This window comes from Coccinella septempunctata, chromosome 2, assembly GCF_907165205.1.
Source record: "Coccinella septempunctata chromosome 2, icCocSept1.1, whole genome shotgun sequence".
In the NCBI taxonomy this organism is placed as follows: Eukaryota; Metazoa; Arthropoda; class Insecta; order Coleoptera; family Coccinellidae; genus Coccinella; species Coccinella septempunctata.
In genome coordinates, this window is record NC_058190.1 from 48126815 (window position 1) to 48141537 (window position 14723).

Below are 14723 nucleotides of genomic sequence, written 5' to 3' on the forward strand. Positions count from 1 at the left end.
TTCTGCAAAAAATGTGTATTTGGTGCGTTACTTTTTACTCACTCTGTATAGTGTTCCACGATAATCTTACGCATTCTAGCGAGGTCTGTCTTGTCGTAAAAAGTATTGACTGTTATCGATTCATCCTTGTCTTCCTCAGGTATGTTCATGCCAATTGGAATGTACCTGGAGCTTGGCGGTGCTTACAATTCATCGAACCTGAAGTGTTTATTCAGCTACGGGGTTGCTATCACCCTCTGCTGCGTTTCCGTTTTGGTGATGGTAGCCATAGCAGTAGATAGATTCACTTCACTGGCAAGGCCTTTGAGGTACAACAATTTGATAACGCACTCGGCAGTAGAGAGGTACATTGCTGTGTTCTGGACCTATTCCTCATTGGTGGGATTTTCGCCTCTGCTCTACACCCTCATCAGTGGGACAAAATACAGGTAAGCGAAATGAGTGTAATTTTATGAGGAACATACATAGGTGTTTTCTTTGATCATGAGTAGAAATCGGATGAATAGTCTCTATGAGAAAAACTGATTTGCTTCATTGTTAATTTTCAAAAAATGTAAAAGTGGAAACGCCTCAGCTGGAGCCAATGAATACAATAATAAGAATTAATTCAGATGCATACAACCCTCTGATATGAATATCAACAAGAAGAGTAGATGCATGCTGACCAAATCTACTCTCCCTTTCATTGTCCTGACCATGACAAATTTGCTAGTTCAATTAAGATCTTAACACTTGTTAATATTCATATAAACTACATGAAAAGCCATTAGATAACCAAAGATTCAACCAGAAGGTATAGATTCATAAGGAGCACTTCATCTTCGGCTAATATAAATTTAACAACTACTCACTATAGATCAGTTCCATACTTTTTCCATCTGAATTGAATGCAATGTTAATTGAAACTTTAGGTATCGTTACCACATATTGCTATAATCGAGTTTTGTAATTATATCCTCATGAAATATTCATCATTCCTGCGAGGTTCAAACTAATCACAATACTCTCGGTTTTGTAGCGGGCATTTGTGTCGATTAGAATTAACGAATTCATCAAATGCTGCAGAGTTTCTAAACAACAAACGTGCCGGTAGCAACTGTGGATGCTCTGTGGTGATAAAAATTGTATTTTCCGATCGGGAATCCGTTTTGTTGATTGGGTGCGCCGAACTTCAGCATCGGAAAACTGATTTAACAAAATTTGATTTATTCAAACAAGCGCAACCGAAGTTCGGATAAAATTTTCGTAGGTATGAAGGTACCTGTCATAATTTAAAGATAAATCAGCTGAAATAGATTATGTAAGGGAGTGGGGGGAAGCAGTGCGACTACCTTCAAAAAGAAAAATCTGGTAAATTTGTAATTTTCGGTAGGTAGCAGCTCATTGGAATAACCACAGCCGTCTATAGAGCCGTCTTTACCTTTACAGCCATCTATAGAGATATACTTTAGGAGGCTGAGGGAATAACGAAGTTATTTTAACATTCAAAACATTCGGTGTTAGAACGATGAGCAATAAATTTCAATTCCATCGATTTATTAGGGTCCTTTTTCGTGAAAGAGTCATCCCACAGCCTCAATTTTATGATGTATTTTTCAATTTCACGTTTCTACGTTGGTCACCAATGTGTTCGAATTTTTATGCACACCAACGTATATATTTCGTATTATTGGTCGTATATTGGGTCATTTCGAACGTTACAATTTCTGTTCGGCAACGTGAATTCATACAGAATTATGAAATTTTCATGTTTGATTTGCATTTTGATGAGATCCCCGTTCATAAAAGCGTTCATCGAAGATGAAAGTAACCAAATTTGCGTCAACAAATTAATTTGATACTTTAGGTATGGAAAAATTCAACAATCAATGAATGATTTTATAATGTTGATTCGCGTCGATCCATTTCAATGTTTCTGTACCTGAAATATTTCCTATTGAATATACCTCCGCTCCTGTGGGCTGAAATGACGTTTGAAGCATTGAAAAATGCATCTGGTTTCCCAATTATTATTTTTCATGGTTCATTTTTACTAACTCGACCAATAATACTTGGGGTATCAAATATCATATAATACCATCAGTGAATAATTAAGCTAGAGAATGAACTACATTATTTCTTCAGGTAGATGGAGGTATACTCAGAATACTTGTAGTGGTTAAATAACTCACCTAGTGGAAATCGTATAGTACAACAACTTGTTTGATTTATAGATTTTCATCAAGATTTGGCCACATGAATAGAACATCAGCAAATGAGTATATTTCATTGATTGTGCTGCACACAATCGTGTAAGGCTGAATTCCATAGTTGCTCACCCCTAAAACTTACTGCGTACTAAAGAATTCATTCCTCTCTAACCTTTCCTACTTAGAAATTCGAGGTAGTTATCGAGTCTGCGGTATCTGAGTCATCATTGTCTCGTTAATTCTTCTGTAAAAAAATTACATGTTCTCTTCTCTGATAATTTACCCCGTTAATTTGCCTTTCTCTGCGTTTTCTCCCTTCTCGAAAAACCTTAGACAAATAACTCCAATGTTATTACCTTTAATTGAAGCAGCTCTACAGTCTGGTCCAGACATAAAACCTTTTGAATGTCTGGGCAACATTGATGTATACAGTATGTCCAGATAAATGGAATAAATTCGTTTCTCTTTTGGACAATGAGATTTCACCACGTAAAACTTGCATACCCCATCAGAGTTGAAAGTTTTCTTTTATTCTTCATCAGGAATCATCGTTCAAATAGTTGTAAAGAACTCCGATTTGATAGCAGAGAATCTTTGTCCTCCAAACGCGTCTTGACAAATCATATTCTTGTTCACTAGCTTATCGCACTTCTTGATCTCTGGCAAACCATATACAACACGAAGAAACCGCAAAAGTCGGATATAAAGATAAGACGGGAGACTCGGAAACATAACATGTAGAGGTAAAAATCCCCCTCGGGTCATAGTCACCTTCCAGGTGGGGTAACTTGCATGGAAACAGTGGAAATTGCCAATATACGTGAGCTGCATTCTATTCGACGTCAGAGAACGAAAAAAAAAGGCGGCCTTCTTTCAACTCCTTATCAGGCATACGAAATTTAAAACTTCCATTACCACCCCCATCCATTAGATAGGACTTCTGGAGGCGTGATAGATTTTCCAAGAGAAATTAATTCCAAGGAAATTTGAAAGTATTCCTATCGATTTGTTCGTTACAGGATTTTGAATAATCAACCTTGTAAATACTCAACTACACTGTATTCTTCTTAAATTAAATTTGTGCCCTTCGGTTGATTCAAGCATTTTACAATCCTTGGAATATCGCCGGCTCTCAAATCCAATTGATATGAAAGAAAATTTATATTGAATTTTCAAGGTGAGTTTTGACATTATTCAGGGTTTTTCCGTGTTTCGTGCATTATATTTATGGTTTCATCCATAGACTGATAATTCATTCATTATTAGACTATGGTTTCATCACAGAACACATTAGTAGTTGAGGCGTTCTGTGATGAAACCATAGTCGAATAATTTTTTTCAGTGTTCATTTTAAAATCATCATTCAAAAACTCGAGTACACAGAGTGTCCGATAGTCAATCGTAAATTCTACTCAAAAAACTCCATTTACTTTATCCAATACGGTAAATGAAATGGAAAACGATTAGGTGTCTTTTATAACCGTATGAAATCCGACTTTTCGTGAGATTTTTTATACCGCCATTAGGGATTTCTATGAATTATAAACTAAAAATAGTACGATCAATATCTGACAAAATGGCCACTTACTTCGACACCCACATCACCCCATTTCCGATAGGATTATCCAGCGCCTTCAAAATGCCAGTGCTATAACTCATCTCGAACTCTGCGAGAAAATCATTCCTATAAAAAATTCACCGATTCCCAGCACGTAGCCAGGATGAAAACACGAGATGAGTTCCTTCGAAAGTAATCCTGGAAATTGTCGTTCGAAATATTTCGGCGCTTCAACTCCATTCAATTCTGCATGATCTATTATCATCTGGCGAAATAACGAGGATAGATGCAGCCCGTAAGCGTGCCGTCTAAAAATAGGTTTTCAGCCGAACGCTACTTCATCAAGTTTTCTATGCAATTCGCTGTGACTGCTCCGGATGAGGAATCAAACTGTGATTGTCTTCCGTTGCACATGAACAATGGGAACTGGAAGTTTAATTGACCTATATACCATCTCTTTGTGATCCATCTGCACATAGATATCAGTTCTTCAACAGTGTTTTATCTCTATTGAGCCGAGCCTCTGGAAATTATGTTTCAGGAAGATATGATTCAGTTTTAGTTAGGTAGAAACAAAAGCTTCAAGTGTTTCCGAGAGTTAGAGTTAATGCTTATAAAATTGTCCCAAAATTCTGGCAAGATTTGAATTTGCAGAAGCTAGAGCGGTAAAGCAATGCCAAACAAAGGCCATAGAAATATAAAACTTTGACAGCTTTCACTGTAGGATTTTTTAAAAAGGCCACAGTACGAAAGAACGTGTTCAATATTTCAAAACCAATCAGACTTTGGTGGAGCAAGAAGCAAACCTACGAATATGGTGGGCTATGAGAGAGAGTGAACGAAACCTCAACTACTGATGTGTTCTGTGATAAAACCATAGTCTAATAATAAATGAATATTTAGTCTATGGATAAAACCATAAATATAATGCACGAAACACGAAAAAAACGCCTGAATAATGTCAAAACTTTTCTGAACTCGTCCATTATGCTAAAATGACGTTCACTCAGAAAAACCTACAAAATTCCATTGCCACTTTTTAAGCCTAAACAAGACCAAAAATTCAATTTACTGTTCATGTTTTGAAGCTTCAGCTCAGCAGGTGGCATTTCATTTGTTATATGAATTTTCTCCAATAATTATTATTATTGTGAGAATTAGTAATCATTCAAACATATCGATGTCAAACTATCAAGGCTTGCCTATTCGATCGCCAAATCCTTTAACGAATCGAATGATGTCGAAACGATTCAAAGAATCAGTTCACACTCATTAACTGGATGCCCGTTTATGCCAGTGACACAACGGAAAGCTGAAAATCGGATTCAAACAAGCCGAGCCTTTCCTATTATCGGGAATGCCGGTATTTGTTATGGCGTACAAAATATGTGTCATATTTTCGATATTTCAGGGGTGAAAGGATTCAGCTGTCGTGCATGTTAGCGACAGAATTCATGAAAGAGATCGTGTATTGCAGGGATTTTTGTGGAAATTCGAATGTGTTCTGGTTACTGGGTTTAGGATTAAATTCGGATAAACGTATTTTGTTATTCATCATTATTTTGTTATTTATCATACTGAGAATTGATCCAGTTCAAAAAAATTTGTTGTGGCTGTTATGAAGGGGTAACTTGAAAAAATTGTTACGAATAGTAGTTTCGCTATGTGATATCTGTCTAAATGGTAATATTCTCCTTGAACGAGAGAAATCAAGTGTATAGAGCTCCTTGGTTTTGAACCTGCGCCTTCGGCATTTTGCAACTGAAGAAAAAATTAAATAATATTTCCGTTTAGCATATAAGGGAAGTTGAAGAGTGAACAGAACATCATAAACTTTTACATTCTCCAGCTGAAAGAGTTGTTAATGGTCTTTATGTAGTAAACACTTCATGAACAAACTGATTAAGCTCAACAACCTAACACAGGGACGCAAATATTAGAGCTGATGTACTGAAGAAATAGTTTCTCTACTATCTTGTTACCCTGAACTTGTCACGCCACTGGTAACATTGACTTGAACAAATATCTTTTGGACCTCTCAACTAATGAAAACACGTCACTAGAGGCAACTTATTGATTACTGATTAGAGCACGTGGTTGAATTTAAATATTTAGATTCTTACGGAAATAGAAAACGAAAAACGAAGGGAAATGCTTGATTGTAGTTTGAGAAAAGAAATTCTTATTCCGCTTACTATTCGGGAGATTAAATTTTGCTAAACTATAAAGTTTTTTTATTCATGTATCTCTTTAAAAATGATTCGACCTTGTTTCAAAAGCTCTTAATCCTCATGGCTGTTATGAAGTGATTGCAAAAAAACAATAAAATCGACTTTCTATTAGTCTTCGTTATTGAGTTGAATTATCCATCAAAATATCAAAAGCCGCGTAGGAAGCACTCTAGTTTTTAACCTTCGCCTTCGCCATTTCGCAACTCTATACTAATTTATTGAAATTATATCAGATTTCGATGAGTTCTAGCTATTCCCAATCCCGAAAATCATTTTTTCTGACTTTGACATATAAAGTGACACTTTTAGAACTGATTGACGTAATAAAAAGTTATGCAACAGGGGACAAAAAATGGATTTCACAATTAGTGACAAAAACAATTCCATTTATGTGACTTTTATAACACAAGATGAGACATAATTTATAATTTTTATTTTCAATGGAATTCTCAAAATACCTCGCCGCAACAGAGCTTCCAATCATCGTGCCTCTTTCATTTTAAAATATCAACGCCACAGTCAGCTAATAAAGTGGAAGAGCTTCTTCTGAAACAGAGGCCAGTATATAGAGCAGGATTTGAAAGTCCAAGAAATTGTGCGATAACTTTTGGCAGATTGCTGAATGTGTTTATTTTCCCTCAAGATTTCTGGTTCATTTTTTATCCACATATTCAAGAAAAAATCTTTTGTATTTAAGGTTCTGAGGACGCAGCTCAATATGTTTTTTTTTAATTTCAACAGATTCATATTTTCAATGTCACCAGTAGTAATTGTAAACTGCCGTATAACTTTTGTTATTGAAGCAGGAATATCAACACGAAAATGGCTTCCTTCATCTATAACATTTTCAAATGGAAGAAATATTAACTCTGCCTTCCTGTAAACTCCTGCCATTTCAATAATCATTATTACAATCTTAGTTATTGAGTTTTTATCTTTTGTCAGCTTCTAACAAAAATTTGGCGAAATCATCTTTGTGTATTTTTTACTCAATATTGAGTAAAGTGTGCATAATGTTGTATTTTTAGAACTTTCTTGAGACTTTCTCATTAATATGTTTCAACTTCTTCTCATCACCCCAAGTTATAAATTTTTAGTAAGCCAGATCGTAAACTGCTTTTGTCTTTTTGGGAATTACTGGGGATTAGAGTCATTCGGGATAACTGAACGCAGAGGGTAAGTGTGCGCAGTGCTTATATCTCGACTATGCAATGTATGAAAGAGGGGTTCATTTGGGTGAAGCAAGGGCGCAGAATCGCCAAATTAGTTTTTCATAGGAGTGCGCCGTGCAACGTTTCGTGAACTTCTGATTTGCAATCAATCAAATTCACTAGTTTTTTTGTTAATTTTCAGTATCTCTGCAAATTCTGCCAGGTCCAAGTTCCGAGTCCTACACTGTTAAACAATATTTTATTCGATCATGCGCATTTTAATCTAAATATATAATGAAAAATTTTAGGTTCTCTTAGCTGCTTAACTCTATAAGAACGTCAATTCAAATTTTGGCTTACTGGGGAAAGTGTGCGCGGGTAAGTGTGCGCATAGATTCATTATAAGGGCATTAGTTCAGTAAGGAATAAATTATGACATTGTTGATTTTCTTGGTTAAGACTAGATCAATATTGTCCTATTTGTTCAGAAAAATATGAAGAGCCACCAACAGGGGAATGTATCAAGTGTTGTGTTCACCAGGAATGGTGGCACGAACAATAATGCAGTGCTTGTAGAAAGGCGCTTCTGTATTGACAATAAACAGCATTTCCCTAATTTTGTAACATTTTGATGACATTATTGTAATTTGTTTTGATTGTGTGGTTTACTAAGCACACTTACCCGCAATTCGGGGCATGTGAACGCACTCCGACTTTCACTATTAAATTTTTCTTGAAACGTTCTTGTTTGATTGCTTTTTGATGTTTTTTTATAGATTAGAAAATTCTCTATCTTATGAATATGTTTTAATTTTCCTAACTTCAACAAGTGAAACAGGGTATGGCTTGAAAGGCAAAAGTGCGCACAGTTGCCCCGAATGACTCTACTGGTATCACTTGGCTGCTCTTCAGTACTTGAATCACTCATTTTGTGAAAGTAAATAAAAACCATGCGTTCTGGATTATTTATTTTCAGAAGAGGATTGATTCATGTTGTCACAATTTTTATCGATCATATTTACTATTACTTTATTCAAACTTAGAAAAATCTTGTATGTAATACAAAGAAATGCAATTTTGTGTAACTTGTGAGCTCTTGCGGAACTTTTTGCATTCGTTCGTTACACGAAATTTCCTAACTGGTTAGATAAATAGCTATTCTATCAAGCTGGGCACGAATTTACCACCCGAAAATAAATTACGATCGGTGATGAGGAATATTCATGAAAACCACTCGCTTTAATCTGTTCATACTAGGCATATTATCCGTTTTCAGCCGCTCAGAGGAGTGCTCTTTCGGCGGCCTGGTAGCGAAGCCAGTTCAGCTATTCATGTTCTGTGCAGTGTACGGTCCCAGCGCGCTAGTCCTGCTGGTATGCTACGGCTACATATATTTCGTGGCTAGAGGTCATGCAAGAGCGATTTCTACAGAGAGGCACTCGATCCCCAGGTCGCAGGAGAACGAGACTCCGACGGCTGTGCATCCGAGATACGGCCTTGCCCTTGCCATAACCGCCGGCATGTTCCTGGGACTCTGGCTCCCGTTTCAGGTGAGTTAAGATGGGGCTTCTCGCGCGGAATTAATAGAGCGAACGTTGATTTACGTCTTAAGTTAACCGCGTTGCTGAGATAGAATCGCTTCCCGGTGTTTCGTTGGGGGGGAAAATTGACAGAATGAATTTGGTTTGCGGTACGTTCAATTCAGCCAGGGACGCCGCTAGGGGGTAGGCAGGGTGGGCGATTGCCTTGGTCACCAAGATTTTGAGGTGGCATTTTGAGCATAGTCGAAACCATCAGCACTCTAGTCATAAATATCCCAGTCAGCCTGTATATTCGGCTACTGTCTCTTGTTTACGAGTTATTTACGTTACAAATCGTCAAGCTTATCGGCTTCTCTTTGACAAAGGTCACCTACCTTTTGCTCTTTCGGCTGACTCAATGATGTACCAGAAATAATCATATAAGAATGAGTACAGCCTATATTTCATACAAGAACCAATTTGTTTATGCCAAAAATTTATATTTTGTCTTTGGATTTGAGGATTTCGAATTGAAATAGGTTAGCTCTAGCACCGGGTAATAAATTTTAAAGCATGATTGTTTATTTTGTGGTTCAGGAGGTATCCCAGGTTTTCTAACATAGTTTCCATATCTGAAACCTGCTCAATTTCAAGCAGAAAAACTAAACTGGACAGCCAATGAAGTAGAACAGCTGGAAAGTTCAAAAGTTTTGACTAGTAGCATTATCCTTTTGACTGTGTGCCACTGGCGCAAGATATTTTTTCGATCCCTTCTTGCCATACAGGATACAGAGTGTGAATGTAAGACAGCCAGAAATGTCCGTTTTGTTGTCGAAGAATCTGAAAATAAGAGAGAGCCTTACAAAGGTTTTTTTGATTCTGGGGGTACCTTTTTTTAGTTTAACATCTCAGGATATATTTGCAATTTTTCGGATCAAATGCGTTGCTATGAAAATGTCGCCATTTTATGAAACTAAAGTCCAGTTTAATAATCAAATTTAAAGTCACTTTAAGTTTAAAGCTTCCTTTAGTGTCATTTTTAGTAGGGTTAAAGGAAGCTTTACAATTAGAGCTACTTTAGGTTTGATTATGAAACCGGCCGCTAGTGTTCCTTAATATTCTGGCATAAGTTCGATCAGCTCTGGATCGCCTCAAGCGCCTCTCTTTTTGCAGGCACTACAGGGTGTGAATGTGAGGAAACGAAATTTTTTTCGATTTTGGCAAAGAATTTAGAAATAATTAGGGCCTTACAATGTTTCCCTCTATTGCTAGGTCATTACCTCCGTACAGTTTCATAATTTTCTAGATACATTGCGTTGGTATGAAAATCTCGAATTTATAGCTGGGATTAAAAAAATTCAATGATATGACGATATTTCCATAACAACTCATTCTATCCCAAAAGTGGCAAAGATGTCCCTAGTTGTTGACCTAACAATCCACTCAGAAAAAAAACTTTGTGAGGCCACCCAATATTCCCAAATTTACCGCCAAAAATCGGTAACTTTTGGCTATTGCCTGTACAACAAGAGGGATTGAAGAAAAAATACCCTACGTCAGTGGTGTACAGATAAAGGATAATAATGCATCTCGGGGCAAAAATTCAACATCACAAAAGTATCATCGAAGGAAGTCTAACTTAGGCAATTTTTCAGCAGTCTTACTTATTCATTCACTGCTTGTTTTATTAATCATTAATTTAAGGTTCCTGCAAGATTCCCTACTCTCAGCGTCGCTGAAGTTTGGAAGTATAATCATGAAGATTTCACATTTTTAGGTTCGAGAGTTGATTAGTTTTATGGGGAAAATAAAGATAGATGAAAAATATGCCACTTGTTTATCTTGTACAAACTCATCTTAGTCCAAGTCTATATAGACATATTCTCTGTACATTCTCTGTATTGGTCAATATCGGGCATTTAACCTGGGGCATTATGGATAATTCAGTGATTATAATATACCCACATAATCAACAATTCAGAATACCTTCTCTCGTTACAGAGCTCATGGGAGTGTGGTAATCAAACGAGTGAGTCGACAAGTTAATTGATAGGCTCATAAAACCCCACTTGATCGATATGATCATTTCTGGGGGACAAAGGTTCTCATCCATCAATACAGCGGCTAACAACCTTATGTAATACGCTAATATTCCATTTAAACATTCAGTTTGTTCGCCCACTGGAACGAAAAGCGTGTATATTGATGGGGATGATAATGGCCTTTATGTATAAATGTGTTCGATTCATTTCCACCAATTCAAACCTACACACGTTTATAAATTATTGCTTGTTTATTTCGATGGCGTTGTTTGACAACGCTTCATTTAAATTTCGAATAATCAACTTGGGAATCGAGCAACTACTTGTTACGCTAAATTTCTATTTTATATTTCTAGTACAAAACGGTATATACGAGTATTATGAAACAAGTATGTATAAGTGAGCCTTCAAAGCAAGCGCAACGAGTTTGGGCCATTTCAACTCCATGGTACCGTATTAAAGTTTGATAAAGTAACTGTTTTCCATGACAATCCCAGAAAACTGAAGCAAGTATGGAACGTTACTATAGCAAATTTTTGAACACGTAACTTCTACGGAGAATCAGAGTTTGTCCGTTCATTCGATTGTTGGTTTGTTCTTGAATCTCAGAGATGTACCTAAATTTACCTCCATAGTATATTAAAAACACCCCGGTTGAACAAATACAAGATTGCAATACTTCAACCCTTGAACGTCTCTGGTCAACATTCTGGCCATTTTGCAGAATTATCTCATCTCCAAATTGATTTCCCCACCTTTCAACCCTATAAAATAAGTTAAATGTTCGTTGACATGGTATGGCAATATGTATTATCATTATTTTCATTCATGGCATTATTCTGAATCATATTGCAATTGTTTAAGGATGATATTACCTACTGATCTCGACATGTGTTGCATTTCAAGCAAGTTTTCCAGTAAGTTCCAATCAGTATGGGATAATTGAATATCGAGCTGAATAAAACTGAAAAATACCTCTTTCACGAGAGAGGCAAATGAAAATTGATTGCCTGAAGCGTTTTCCCCGGGCCTTGCCAAATTGAACATCCTTCCAAATTGGAACCAATTTGACCATTAACAGTCATGCGATTGAATTACTTGAATTATTGGTCAACAGGTTAACGTATCGGTAGTGTCTGGAGGACTGTTATTTTTCAATCAGTCATTACTTCCAATTGTTTGATATTGCAAAAACTAAACTTTTTATTGGGTAGAGATCCAATAAATTTGCGGAATTGGAACTAGAGCTGCAGTGATTCTACTTTAGAAGAAATATATCATCAGAGACCACCTCTGAAATCATCTCATTTTCGATCGAAATTCTAAAGGGAAATATTGTCCCCTGAAGCGCAAGCAAGGCAATTTCTAATACACAGTATCATATGTTTGGTTTCCTGCCTTCGGTGTGCTTTAGAAGGGTTTTGAATTGGGCATAAATCTGGCATAAAATTAATTTTTCCTCAAGCAATAACCGAAAATGAAACGCTCAAATCCGTCAATTGATATCTATTTGATAACACTCAGTTTCTGCCAATAAAATTGAGTGCGAGTACGAGTAGGTATACCATGTGATGATGTTGGAGATCTTGGAGGGTATCCAACAAGCCTCTTCTACATTCGAATTTTCGGAAAATTTAGTCCAAAATAACTCGTCAAGGGAGAATTTTTCATCAGGCATTATTCGAAACTCCTGGTAGACAATTTTATGTGCGCAATTCAATATATGTACACAAATAATTTTCATGCAAATTTCCCTTCCAGATTTGCATGCTGATCGACGTTTTCATAGGGACCAACATATTATCGGCTTGGATATCAGTTTATCTAGCTCTTCCAATTTTGGCTAGTAGCGCCTTCAATCCTTGGATTTATGGTTATAGAAATTCTGAGCTGAGAACGGGAGTTCGAAGAGTTATAGATGATCTACTCACCGCATTCGGGTTCACCTACAGGAGTCAGCAGGTAATCTTATAGCTGCAAGCTAAGCATCACGACAATATCTCAAATTTTCATTTTTTCTAACCGACATCAACTACAGAAGGGAGGGTGAAGTTTTCTCTAAGGGTTCCAGAAAAAGTCTCAAATAACAGCCTATTGAATAATAGAATTGATTGATCCGTTCATTAATTTTTTGGTTCATCATTTGTTGTTCAATCAGCACACTGATAGGGTGCTAAGATAGTAATTTTTGCAGGTATCAGATCCGATTGCTCTGAGTGCAGCTGCAACAGCGGGTGATCATGCATCCTTCATACATTACACGCAAAGAGAGTGTGTTCAATGGAAACCCAACGGAGATTTTCTCTTGGTGCCGATCGCAAGGCCAGAAAGTTCGGGTGTGGTTTCAGAAAGTGATTTGCCGAACATGTTTCGTGAAAACCCCAAAATACTCATAACTTCCGAACCTCCGAGAATGCTGAAGGGCTCGAGGAGCATGGTGGAAACCTTCGCCATAACCAGGGGTTCAGACATACTGATCATCAAAGGACGAGGGATGTTACACGGAGCCAGCATCATCTGAGATTGCCGAACACAAAGAGTACATGAAATTCATGATCGTACCAAAGAGTAAATAATAATGTGCAAACAAAAGGGAACTTTCTTATATTTGTGTTTTATCTAAACAAGAATGTACAAGCTCTTTCCTCCGGTAGGAAACCACTCTTCGGGAGAGTATTCTGATGTTAATGTGAAAGGTGACCACTTTCAGGAGGTATGTGCTTTTGGTTTGTAGACCTAGTTACTAGATATTTAGGCCTACAGACCTATCACAAAAAACCAATTTCAAAGTTCAATTTTACAAAATAAACACAGTGATTCGAACGTTTATATCAGGGAAACCATAAAGTATTTAGAGAATCACCATGTATATGCTGCTTATTGATGCCATATACATTTCACAATGAGTGAAATATATCAGGATGACTTTACTGAAAAAGGAATAGTAGAACATATACTTTTTTATTGTGATTTCATTCAAAGGAAATAATTCTAATCTGATCAACATTTTGTACATATACCCATACTAATAAAAATTCCAGTCTTTGAATTTGTATTAGGAAACTGCCTGTGATGAATGGTTTCATTCAGAAGAATACATATATGGAATTTTTTATTGAAGTAAAATTATTAAGAAAAGAGTAAAGATGAATGATTTTGAAATATTGATCATGCCAAAATTGATTATTGATACCTATTTATCACTACTCCACTTTCGACTCACAATATAACACATTTTAGAGGCATAAATATCTTTCAATCGAATCGTAATTTATTATCTGAAAAATCTGTTAGTTCGTTATGGATCATATTTTATTGTAGATGAATGTAATGGAATTTCACTGATATAGGTCAGAAGCTAATTCAAGGATAAATGATCAGATTATTTTGAGTAACTTTCCATTATCTTGTAACTCAATTTTGAAACTGTGTAAAAGTAAAATAGAAAATATATTGTAGTAGGCTGTGATGACAGAATATGATGGATAAATTTTTTTTATAACTAATTTTTATTTTCCTTGAACCCTTTCCTTGAAGTAATATAATAAAAAAACTCTACCTATTTGAGGATAGACTCCCAAATTACTTTTTTCATAGAGGATGTGGCTGTGTGGCGGATATTTTTCCAAATAAAAAATTTCTCTTTTCATAATCCGAAATGAAATTCGATCGAACAATCCCTGAGACAACTCACCGTTTTGCTGATTTCCACCAAAATCAACAAACTTCTCAACAACTTAATCATTATAATTCTGCAGAAATTTTGCTAGCAACTTTCATATTTAAAGAAAGGGGGGTCCTGAAGATGTTCTGGAAACTGATTTGGCCATCAATAATTTCAGAATTTGAGAATTTTTTTACATATTGAAGTACCAAATTGATAGGGAAATTCCGAAAAACATTCAGAAAACAGAATTCAATCAATTTTTCGAAATTTTGATTGAGTTTGAAACCAATTCCAACCAAAGAAGTTATATATTTCTGTTCAGTGCGAATTTCTGTTTAAACTCGTTCAGAGTACCTAACACCTAT

The 14723-nt window shown here is 36.2% G+C and overlaps 1 protein-coding gene across 2 annotated transcripts in view; it reads left to right on the plus strand.

Annotated features, from left to right (window-relative positions):
* Positions 1-14197, plus strand: part of LOC123308474 (trace amine-associated receptor 1-like) — a 50920-nt gene extending 36723 nt beyond the window's left edge. For both annotated transcript variants that reach the window (XM_044891135.1, XM_044891136.1), the window contains exons 3-6: positions 140-428; positions 8406-8679; positions 12453-12653; positions 12886-14197. In XM_044891135.1, the coding sequence (XP_044747070.1) occupies positions 140-428; positions 8406-8679; positions 12453-12653; positions 12886-13212 (1091 nt within the window). In that variant the 3' untranslated portion in view covers positions 13213-14197. The remainder of the gene's footprint in view (positions 1-139; positions 429-8405; positions 8680-12452; positions 12654-12885) is intronic.
* The last annotated feature ends 526 nt before the right edge of the window (positions 14198-14723 follow it).